Genomic DNA, 12,010 nt, shown 5'->3' with positions numbered 1-12,010 from the left:
AAATTTCTGCTGTAGATTCAGTTTACACCACAAGATAGTACTTCTAGCCAGACCACATTCTTCTGAAAGTGTTCTGTGTACATGGAGCCAGGGACAAACAGCTTGTGTTGGTGTTCTGCAAAGCAAAAGATTTCCAATTAATATGGCATGAAATTCTTTGGTCTTAAGTAGTAGAAATAAATCCCGACTATGAAAAATATTAATTGGGTGAAAAATATGCTCTTGACATTCAAAATTCTCATGCACATGTGAACCATGAAACTTTTAGTTTAAGGTATAAATTGCCAAGATTTTAAATTTTCAGTGAAGAAAGTCTCAGGCTGGCAGTCTCGCTTTTTTGAAAAAGAAGCAAGCTATAGACGATGATAAATGTAAATGATCTTCAGATTGTTTGGGAGTACTGGTTAGTTTTAGCTGGGATTAAAGCTATGTAATTTTTTTTTTTTTCATATCACTGGCAGTTCTGAAAAACTGAAAAAAAAATATTGGCGAACCAAAAAGTAAAAAAAACAGAAACGTGTTTTGGGTCAAATAAAAGATTTAATTTGACCCAAAACAAAACCCTTTGTTTTGATTTTGATTTTTTTAAAATATTTTTATAATAAACTTGAAGGAAATTTTGAAATTGTCATTTTGAATTAAAAAATTAAAATGTCACTTTGAAAATGTATAAATAAAACAACTCAATATTTTTCAGATTTTTTTTTTCAACTAAGACAACTTGGCAAATTTTACACAAATCTGAGAAATGTTTTGGTCAACTTGAGCCTGCATTTTTATCCAAAATAAGTTTTGGTGGAAACATTTCTCTCAGTGCTAACTGGGATTAATTTAGTAGGGATGATTTTTTTTTTTTTTTTTAACCATATCGATGAAATAAAAAAGTCTATTTTCCAAATCTTTTATTAGGATTCACCTCCAGGTAGAAGAACAGAACGTTATCCACTGAGCCCCACTGGTTATTAGGGATGATTTGTAATATTTATTTACAAATACATCCAAATACAACTTAGATGGGGCTACTATAAGGTGGTGCATAGCTGGCTGGGTAACCGTACTCAGAGAGTAGTTATTAATGGTTCCCAATCCTGCTGGAAAGGTATAACAAGTGGGGTTCCGCAGGGGTCTGTTTTGGGACCGGCTCTGTTCAATATCTTCATCAATGACTTAGATATTGGCATAGAAAGTACGCTTATTAAGTTTGCAGATGATATCAAACTGGGAGGGATTGCAACTGCTTTGGAGGACAGGGTCATAATTCGAAATGATCTGAACAAATTGGAGAAATGGTCTGAGGTAAACAGGATGACGTTTAATAAAGACAAATGCAAAGTGCTCCACTTAGGAAGGAACAATCAGTTTCATGCATACAGAATGGGAAGAGACTGTCTAGGAAGGAGTATGGCAGAAAGGGATCTAAGGGTTATAGTGGACCACAAGCTAATATGAGTCGTCAGTGTGATGCTGTTGCAAAAAAAGCAAACATGATTCTGGGATGCATTAACAGGTGTGTTGTGAGCAAGACATGAGAAGTCATTCTTCCTCTCTACTCTGCGCTGGTTAGGCCTCAACTGGAGTATTGTGTCCAGTTCTGGGCGCCGCATTTCAAGAAAGATGTGGAGAAATTGGAGAGGGTCCAGAGTAGAGCAACAAGAATGATTAAAGGTCTAGAGAATATGACCTATGAAGGAAGGCTGAAAGAATTGGGTTTGTTTAGTTTGGAAAAGAGAAGACTGAGAAGGGACATGATAGCAGTTTTCAGGTATCTAAAACGGTGCCATAAGGAGGAGGGAGAAAACTTGTTCATCTTAGCCTCTAAGGATACAACAAGAAGCAATGGGCTTAACCTACAGCAAGGGAGGTTTAGGTTGGACATTAGGAAAAAGTTCCTAACTGTCAGGGTGGTTAAATACTGGAATAAATTGCCTAGGGAGGTTGTGGAATCTCCATCTCTGGAGATATTTAAGAGTAGGTTAGATAAATGTCTATATGGTCTAGACAATATTTGGTCCTGCCATGAGGGCAGGGGACTGGACTCAATGACCTTTCAAGGTCTCTTCCAGTCCTTGAATCTATGAATCTTTGGTGGGAGTTTCAGGAAAATGAAAGATCAGCAAATAAACAATTATGTTTACTTATCTATCTTCTCATTCTTAAAGTTGGTCCCTTAGGTCATGGTAACAGATGCTACAGATCATAGTAATAGACACACTGGCTTCCATCTGACACATCTCACAATAACTAACATTCTTCTGTAACAAAGTGGTGAGACCCAGCATCTATTGAAGTCCAGGATGTGGTCGGCGGATGGGCGCAAGCCCACCCGCATCTGAAGGCCCCTTCCCCTACTGGACCTAAGATTCAAATAAAGACGCAGGACAACTAATGAGTAACAGGGTCAGGAGTGAGGGTCATAGATATTGAATCAGGGATCCAGAACGGGACACTGAGCAGAGAACCCAGGATAGCACCCACTGCTCCTCAAAGGTGTCTAGGAACCAAGCAGACGCTGCCCAGGGGAACTCTGCCCGGATGCGTGAAACAAGATACGAACGGAAGTAGGCCCCGAATTTGTATGAGAAAACAGGAGCCATTTGTATGAGGAGACAGGAGCAGAGGGCCATGTCCTGTCACATATTCATACAATAAAATGGAGGTATGATTTTTCCTCTGTACAAGAAATGTGTCCCCAACTCTGAAAAGTAGAGCACCCCTACAAATTACATTAGAAAAAAACAATAATACTATAGTATACAGTGCTTTTTATTGTTTGTTACAGCTAGCTAATGTGATTGTAAACTTCCAAGAGACTCTATAATGTAGATTAAAACAGCTGTTTGGGGAAAGCAATTTTTTTATTTTTATATACAGTTTACATTAAAAGCATACCCATTATTGAGCAAAAAGCCCACAAAGGACTTGTGCTGTTTAATGTAACTGTTACATTTTTAGTTGTTGCATATACCGATGCTTCCAATTCTGGAGGAGAATAGGACCTGTAGCGGAAATTCTGAAAGGAGAATAATCTGCTTTTAATAATGAAGACTATGTCTTACCGTTCTATTTTCTGGTCTTTAACCTTTCAGTAAGTGCTGAATTCCCAACCCTTGCTTAGCAATCATAGAGAGCTCAAATCCTGCTGTGCCTCTGATTGCTAATCTGCATCTCCTGAGACATTTGCTGGTATAACACTATGCTGGCACTCAACTCCTTGTTTCTTTTGGTGGTGACTTAGAATCCTGTGGTTCCCTTAATTATTCAGAAGTATCTTCATCCTTGTCTGCTCTTTTTAATTTTAAAAAGTCTTAGCTTACACATCACAGTAACTAGTTACAGCACAGAACCTGTTAAATGCTGCATGAGGGAAGAAGAAAAATTAATTTATTTTCACCTCATTATGTCCCTTCAATTGAGAATAAAACAATGTTGTGTTGACATTTTTTTTAGGAGATAGACCTTTAATTTTAAATTCAGAATGTCTGTGGCTACAATTTGTATGAAGCTGTGCATAGCACTACATTCAAATACACATTGGTAATATACAATAAATGTTACGGATTTTGTAAGCTCTACAGCAACTAATAGAAAATATTTGACAGAGATTGACTTTAAAAAAAGGAGCCTAATTCTGATTTTACACTAGCATAAATTAGGAGTAGTTTGACTGAAGTCATCAAGTCTATGTGTAAAACTGATATGAGATATAAATCAGGGGGTGTGTGTGTGTGTATGCACACATACACATAATTAGTAGCAAGGTAAATTTTTTTACTTGAAATCTCACATTTCCTTATTTTCTAATTCATTGCAAATAAAACAAGTACAGACGTTAGGAATCAAATGCATTATCCCCCTTCTTCCCTCCATAAAACAAAATCAAACAAGTTATCATCTAGATATATATTGTATATGCTGGTTTCAGGAATATGTGAGAGCATTTCATCTTTTACATGGCAGCTCTAAACCGTGGGCTTTGGGCATCCATGCGATCTAGTTTCACTTCCAGTTGCCTCCTCTTAGTACCAACAGCAATTAGATGGGATGGTCATTTTAGTAATTCTAGATCGCCTTCATTCTAATCAATTAACAAAGTGCTGCATCTTCCGTTATAAATAAGATGGATCATTTTCTTCTGGTGATTTTTTAAAATAATGTAACATGTTAAATTTCCTAGTTAATGTAAAAGACGGTTAAATATGTGGTCAGAATAGTGCAACTGGTGTTTTAATCTGTTACAGCATGCTGTTGAATAGTAAAGTGCAACAAAGGTAAATAAATCAAATGACATAAGCAGCTGCAGTAGTAGCTATCTGTGAACTTAAACACACTGTAATGTGGCTGAGGAGAAGATAAAAAGGTGCATAAGTTGGATCTGCTAGTATGTGAATGGGGCATCATATTCTTCTCATTACCTATGCCTTTACTACAGTCTTTTTCATACACTGATTGTTATGTGTTTGAGTTCTTTTACCCGTAAGAGTTGCTAGTTAAGGGGTAGAGAATAGAAGGAGGATTTAGGAAGAGGAGGATTTGACTTCAGATTCTTGAGCTAGGAAATTACTTTGGCCAAATGTATTAAACAGTAGCTGTGCCCTTTCCCTTCTGTAATAGCACCTTATAAAGAAGGCAGTAGGAGAAATGGGAGAAGGATCAATCTGAAATGAAAAGATAGTCCATAATAAGAATGTTTTACACTTCTTTTATTTAGGCCTGGTCTACACTAGGCGTTTATGTCGAAGTTAGCGCCATTACATCGAATTAACCCTGCACCCGTCCACACTGCGATGCTATTTAGTTCGACATAGAGGTCTCTTTAATTCGACTTCTGTACTCCTCCCCGACGAGGGGAGTAGCACTAAATTCGACATGGCCATGTCGAATTAGGCTAGGTGTGGATGGAAATCGACGCTAATAGCTCCGGGAACTATCCCACAGTGCACCACTCTGTTGACGCTCTGGACAGCAGTACGAGCTCGGATGCTCTGACCAGCCACACAGGAAAAGCCCCGGGAAAATTTGAATTTGAATTCCTTTTCCTGTCTGGCCAGTTTGAATCTCATTTCCTGTCTGGACACCGTGGCGATCACAGCAGCACTGGCAACGATGCAGAGCTCTCCAACAGTGATGGCCGTGCAGTCTGTGAATAGAAAGAGGGCCCCAGCATGGACTGATCGGGAAGTCTTGGATCTCATCGCTGTGTGGGGCGATGAGTCCGTGCTTTCTGAGCTGCGCTCCAAGAAACGGAATGCAAAGATCTATGAGAAGATCTCAAAAGACATGTCAGAGAGAGGATACAGCCGGGATGCAACGCAGTGCCGCGTGAAAATCAAGGAGCTGAGACAAGGCTACCAGAAGACCAAAGAGGCAAACGGACGCTCCGGATCCCATCCCCAGACATCCCGTTTCTACGAGGCACTGCATTCCATCCTCGGTGCGGCCGCCACCACTACCCCACCACTGACCGTGGACTCTGAGGATGGGATATTGTCCACGGCCGGTTCCTCGGACATGTTAGCGGACGGGGAAGATGAGGAAGGAGATGAGGAGGGCGAGGCAGTCGGCAGCGCTCACAACGCTGATTTCCCCGACAGCCAGGATCTCTTCATCACCCTTACAGAGATCCCCTACGAAGCGTCCCCAGCCGTTACCCCGGACACAGAATCTGGGGAAGGATCATCCAGTAAGTGTTGTAAACATCTAAACATTTATTTTTAACAGAACAGGAATATTAACAATTAAAAGAATGGGTTGTTCATGATTACTTTGCCCTAGGCACTTAACGGTTCAGTCATGGGCAGTGCAAGTTTTGAAAAAAAATCTAGCAATGTCCGGTTTTCCGTGATTGTCCTGCCCAAGCCGCTCTACTGTTTAGTCCCTGCTACTGCAGCTAGAGTAAAATGCGGTCTATATGTGCAGGGATAGAGCAGTAATCCTCCCGGGACATCTCGATGAAGCTCTCCTGGAGGTAATTGGAAAGCCGTTGCATGAGGTTCCTGGGGAGAGCGGCCTTATTGGGTCCTCCGAAGTACGACACGTTGCCGCGCCACGAGACTATCAAGTACTCGGGAATCATTGCTCTGCACAGCAGGGCGGCATACGGCCCTGGTCTTTGGAGGCTTTCCCGGAGCATTCTCTCTCTCTCGCTGTCAGAGATCCTCATCAGGGTGATGTCGCCCATGGTGACCTGCTTTGAATTAGGTAGGGGAATGTTAGTGTTGGGACTGCTTGCTCATTCCTTTACAGAACTGTAACCGCTGGTTTGCAGCCACGCAGTGGAGGCGGGAGAGGGGCTGCCGAAAGGGATCGTTCCTGGGGACAGCCGCGAGGGGGTGGGACAGGGGCAGAGTTCCCGCTTGCCGGATTGCTGGCAGCAGGGACTGACATTGCTTTAAATGTGAAATGAGGCCAGTGGTAATATAAAAGTTTTAAACTGCCACAAGTCTACGGCTTACCATGTCTACCTGCAACAGAAATTCCATTGTGCTGCCCCGCTTCTCAAATATGCTGTGGAAGACCCCAGGCACTGAATGCGAAGGCCAAGAATTCAACCTTGTGCTGAGTGCGCATGTGATAGGTGCTGTGCATGGTCTTGTTCACAGAGAAAGACTATGTTCTTTGTTCACAACTACATTTATCTTTCTGAGGAATTCACTCCCTTTTTCCCATTCCCACAGCCACATCTGCGACTGTCTCACAACGTAGCCTGGCATCACACTCCCAGAGGCTAGCGAAGATTAGGCATAGGAAGAAGAGGACACGGGAGGACATGTTCTCTGAACTTATGGCCTGTTCCCAAGCCCAGGCAGCACAGCAGACCCAGTGGCGGGAGAAATTGACCCAAATGCAGCAAGCAAACATGGATCGGGAGGAGAGGTGGCGGCAGGAAGACCAGCAGGCGACTCAAACGCTGCTTGGACTACTGAGGGAGCAAACAGACATGCTCCGGCGCCTTGTGGATGTTCTGCAGGAACGGAGGCAGGAGGACAGAGCCCCGCTGCAGTCCATCTCTAACCGCCCTCCCCCGCCACCAAGTCCCATACCCATCTCACCCAAAGTGCAAAGAAGGAGAGGCGGCAGAGTCCCTGCTAACTCTCACTCCACCCCTGCAGAGAGCTTTAGTAGCAGAAGGCTCTCATTCCCCAAAACTTGAAAAGTTCTTTCCTTCCCGCCTGACACAAGCCCCCGTCCAAGTTTCACCTCCCACTTCCATGTGTAGTTGATAATAAAAAATACGTTTCTGTTAACTACTGTTTCAATCATGTTCTTTTGGAGGAGGAGGGGAAAGGGGGTTGGTAATTGGACAGGACAGTCACCTTTGGCAGGGTACATAGGCGGGGGCAGGCACAGCAGCAGGGCACATACACAGTGCAGTGATGCAGTGACTAGTTACCCTGGTTAGTCTGGGAGGTTGTTTTCATGTTATGTGGTGGGGGGGGGTGTTGCTCTGTGACTTTGTGGCGGGGGAGGGCAGTTACAGATCTTAAGCGGCGGTCCTTATGCAGGATCACAGAGCCACGCAGCAGGGGATCTGTAACCGTCCTCCCCCTGCCACAAAGTCACATAGCCCCCCCATACACACAGTCCCGATCAGGAGGGGTGACAGGCTCCGTTGAAACAACCATCCCACCGCAGCGGAGCCTGTCAATCCTTGAGTTTAGAAGCTTCATTCGCGTCACTACACTACACCCGCTCCGCACCACAGTCTGCGTCCCAGTTTTAAAAAATTCCCGCGAAAACAGTATTAAAGAAAACGGTGTGCATTAACAAAGTAGAACTATTTTTATTTCGAAACGTGTGTTGGAAGGGGGTGAAGGGGGTATGTAACTGGAGAGGTTAGTCAACATTAACTGGGTAAAGAAACGGGGGCAGGTTCAGCTTCTCTGTACACAAACTTAAAAGTCACAGGTTACCCTGCTCACTCAGGAACCTAGCTTTCAAAGCCTCCCGGATGCACAGCGCTTCCCGCTGTTCTCTTCTAATCGCCCGGCTGTCTGGCTGTGCGTAATCAGCAGCCAGGCTATTTTCCTCAACCTCCCACCCCGCCATAAAGGTCTCCCCCTTGCTCTCACAGAGATTGTGGAGCACACAGCAAGCTGCTATAACAATGGGGATATTGGTTTCGCTGAGATCACAGCGAGTCAGTAAGCTTCTCCATCTCCCCTTGAGACGGCCAAAAGCACACTCCACCACCATTCTGCACTTGCTCAGCCGGTAGTTGAAGAGTTCTTTTTCAGTGTCCAGGGCGCCAGTATAGGGCTTCATGAGCCAGGGCATTAGCGGGTAGGCTGGGTCCCCGAGGATGACTATAGGCATCTCCACATCCCCAACAGTTATTTTGTGGTCCGGGAAGTAAATACCTTGTTGCAGCCGTCTAAACAGACCAGAGTTCCTAAAAACACGAGCGTCATGAACCTTGCCCGGCCATCCCACGTAGATGTTGGTAAAACGTCCCCTGTGGTCCACCAGTGCTTGCAGCACCATGGAAAAATAGCCCTTTCGGTTAATGTACTGGGTGGCCTGGTGGTCCGGTGCCAGGATAGGGATGTGAGTTCCATCTATGGCCCCACCGCAGTTTGGGAATCCCATCGCTGCGAAGCCATCTATGATCGCCTCCACGTTTCCCAGGGTCACTACCTTTGGCAGCAGTACATCAACGATTGCCTTGGCTACTTGCATCACAACAACCCCCACGGTAGATTTGCCCACCCCAAACTGGTTCGCGACTGACCGGTAGCTGTCTGGCGTTGCAAGCTTCCAGAGGGCTATGGCCACTCGCTTCTGTACACTCAGTGCAGCTCGCAACCGGGTGTCATTGCGCTTCAGGGCAGGGGACAGCAACTCACAAAGTTCCAGGAAAGTTCCCTTCCGCATGCGAAAGTTTCGCAGCCACTGGGATTCATCCCAGACCTGCAGCACTATGCGGTCCCACCACTCAGTGCTTGTTTCCCGTGCCCAGAATCGCCGTTCCACGGCATCAACATGACCCATTGCCATCGTGATGTCCTCGGCGCTGGGTCCCCTGCTTTCTGAGAGGTCTGTGCTACTCTCAGACTTCAGGACATCACCGCGGTAACGTAGCCTCCTTGCCTGACTTTTCTGCATCTGCCTCAGGGAAACCTGTATGATAAGCTGCGAGGCGTTGAGAGCGGCCACAACTGCAGCGATGGTCGCAGCGTGCTCCATGCTCGCAGTGCTGTGGCATCCGCGCTGTCAATGACTGGAAAAGTGCGCGAACTGATTTCCCGCCGGCGCTTTCAGGGAGGGAGGGTGGGAGTGATGGACGGATGACGACAGTTACCCAAAAGCACCCTCGACACATTTTCTTACCCAGAAGGCATTGCCGGCTACACCCAGAATTCCAATGGGCAGAGGGGACTGCGGGAACTGTGGGATAGCTGACCACAGTGCACCGCTTCGAATGTCGACGCTTTCACCGTTAGTGTGGACTCACAAAGTCGAATTACTGTCCTTAGTGTGGACACAGACGTTCGACTTTGCAATATCGATTCCAAAAATTCGATGCAAGTAAATTCGAACTACTCTCGTAGTGTAGACAAGGCCTTAGTGTCTAGATATTACTGCTTTGAGCAGGGAGTTGGACTAGATGACCTCCTGAGGTCTCTTCCAACCCTGATCTTCTATGATTCTATGAAATCAGGAAAATAATACATTAATTAGATAAATATTTTAACTGTTTTGTGCTTATCAATTTGTCTGTTATTTTTAACACTGTTCCAACCAAGTATGGTATGCAGTTGTGTAGCAATAATGTTGTGCTCTGCCTCTCTCTAATTACTCCTGGGGGTAATGTGTAGTGTGCACAATACAGTAATCTCTAGGCACTAAATAAAAGAAATGTAAAACATTCTTATTGTGGACTCTCTTCATTTCAGATAGGGTCTGATCCTTCTCCCATTTACTTAAATAGGAGCAGGATTGGGCCTTTGGATTGCACTCCAAAGGGTTATTCCAGGAAAAAAGTATCCAGGAGGAGACTATGCCACAAGCCATTTATATCCTCTTTTATAGAATGAGGTGTGTCCAAAAAGGGGCATCCTGCCTGTAAATCCAAACAACCCACTACGTTATTGTCTTCTTAAATACTATAGAGATTTATGGAGGCCCTTGAAGCCCTCTAGAAAAAAGAAAATAGCCTAGCCTGAGCTCACAACACTTGTGCCCTTAGCGGTCAGCCGCAGCAGCCCTAGCGATCACCGTCGTGTTCTTAGGGTGGTATCGAAGGTAAGGTGCCCTAAGGTTTGCTACCAACTGTACCTTTTTTTCCCCGGTGCAGCACAGTGCATGCTGTGGTCATATGTATCTGATGATAAAATATAAACCCCCATAAACCAAACTTTGGAGGGTTTACACACCTACTTGTAGCTACTTTTAATTTCAGAAACTGTTTTCATAACATTTTTCTCATTTCTACCTTCTGCAAAGTTGTTTTTTTCTTTCCATAAAGCTAGAGTAAAATTGTATTTCTGTAGCCACTGATTTTAAATGTAAAGTAGACTAATACAGTGTACATAACTATCTTGAAGACCCTGCTGCAGTTGCGTAAAATCAGTAGACTAAGCTCAGTAGACTATGAAAGCTGTTGCACTTCACTTATGATTTGATTTATTGTTTTGTTTACCTGGTATATTCTCTTAAAAAAAACAAAAAAACAAAAAAAAAACCCTCATACTGCCAATTGCATTGCAGATTTGAGAGTGGTAAAAAATAATTTAGTCCAATATTAACTGCATACTTTTTTAATATGCAAGAAATAAATCTTTACTTTTGAAACCTTGTATGAAGTTTTATTTGAGAACAGTTCATAGTGAATCTCTGACCACATTATACATACGCGTAGACATCATGGCTCCTAGCTAAACCACAAACATGCAGTTTTCCTCTGGACCTTTTCCTCCAATAACACGGGTCTCTAATACTCCAACTAAAAGGAGATTTTTCTTTCAACTCATTTGGTGTAATGGGTTATGTTTTTGGAGCAGACGGTTCTGAGTACTATATCAGATTGGTACCTAACTGTTGGAGTGAAATCTTATGTACCCCACATGCTCTCCATTAAGATGGAGGACAAGCTGTGCCTAGCTAGCTAGTATGGATGTGTATGAGTGCTATTGGCTTGGATAGAATTGGTGCAGGTCACATATTTGTGACTAAGTTGTCCTCTAGAAGCCGTCCCACAAAAATATATAAGCCCCAGTACTACTTTAAAGATAATGAAGAGTCTCCGCTATCTCAAATGGTAGAGACCTCTGCTTTTTGGAGAAGAAAGCTCTGAGTTCTATTCACTATAAAACTTTAGTGTGGTTTTCTGGGTACCGTGGTGTCTGTATGTATCATTTCATGATTTATTTATGTTTTGTATTAGCTTTCAGTTGCCCTTCTGAAAACAGTGCAGGCACATAAAATCTAGTGAGAAGGAATTTTAAGTGCTGCTTTACCTTCATCAAATCTTTGTTGAGCAAATCTTGCATTCTGCATGCAGCAGGAACAATAGTTAGATTGTTTATAAAATGTTAAGATTGACTATAATGAACAGACTGTAATGGCACTCATTATTTTGAATGCAGAAGATATGGACTATGGCAAGGAGTTGTTTATGTGCTATGAATTACAAATTTGAAAAATAAATGTCCTACATCAGTCATTTCTCATAATAGATATCCCTGTAAAAGCTTCTGCAGACAAAAATAATTTTGAATGCTGTCTTGTTAATAAAATATACTTTCCTTAAAGGATGCAGAATGGCATTCTTACAATAACTGGACATGAGCAGCTATATCATTTTGAGGTGTTTTATTTAGCACAATCCACTTTTTTGCTAACCAGTGGAAGAGGAGGTGGAAACCAGGAAATACAGAGTCTTGACTACAGCTGTAGCATCCTGGCATTCTTTTCTTTGTTTGTTTGTCAGTGATAATTGTAATGATAAAATATTGTGACATTAATTCTTGCTGGAAGTGTAATTTAATTAGAATTTGTAAACAGAATGCCT

The 12,010-nt window shown here is 43.3% G+C and overlaps 2 protein-coding genes across 16 annotated transcripts in view; both read left to right on the top strand.

Moving 5' to 3' along the window:
- Window positions 1–12,010, top strand: part of CAMK2D (calcium/calmodulin dependent protein kinase II delta) — a 263,534-nt gene that overhangs the window by 101,032 nt on the left and 150,492 nt on the right. The gene's annotated exons all lie outside the window — the stretch shown is intronic.
- LOC128837674 (uncharacterized) lies at window positions 5,288–7,244 on the top strand. Its single transcript, XM_054028987.1, has 2 exons — window positions 5,288–6,198; window positions 6,675–7,244. Exons 1-2 carry the CDS (start codon window positions 5,985–5,987, stop codon window positions 7,148–7,150), a joined length of 690 nt encoding a protein of 229 aa, XP_053884962.1. The 5' UTR covers window positions 5,288–5,984; the 3' UTR covers window positions 7,151–7,244.

The sequence above is a fragment of the Malaclemys terrapin genome, chromosome 5 (genome assembly GCF_027887155.1).
Source record: "Malaclemys terrapin pileata isolate rMalTer1 chromosome 5, rMalTer1.hap1, whole genome shotgun sequence".
Taxonomy (NCBI): Eukaryota; Metazoa; Chordata; order Testudines; family Emydidae; genus Malaclemys; species Malaclemys terrapin.
Note: the sequence above shows the minus strand (reverse complement) of the source record. Positions and strands in the feature narration are given on the sequence as shown.

Bases quoted from the DNA above. Each gene is read 5' to 3' on its own strand.
- LOC128837674 (XM_054028987.1), top strand. From the start codon at position 5,985: ATGAGGTTCCTGGGGAGAGCGGCCTTATTGGGTCCTCCGAAGTACGAC. The intron at 6,199-6,674 runs GTAGGGGAATGT...CCATTCCCACAG, and splicing joins GGTGACCTGCTTTGAATTAG to CCACATCTGCGACTGTCTCA.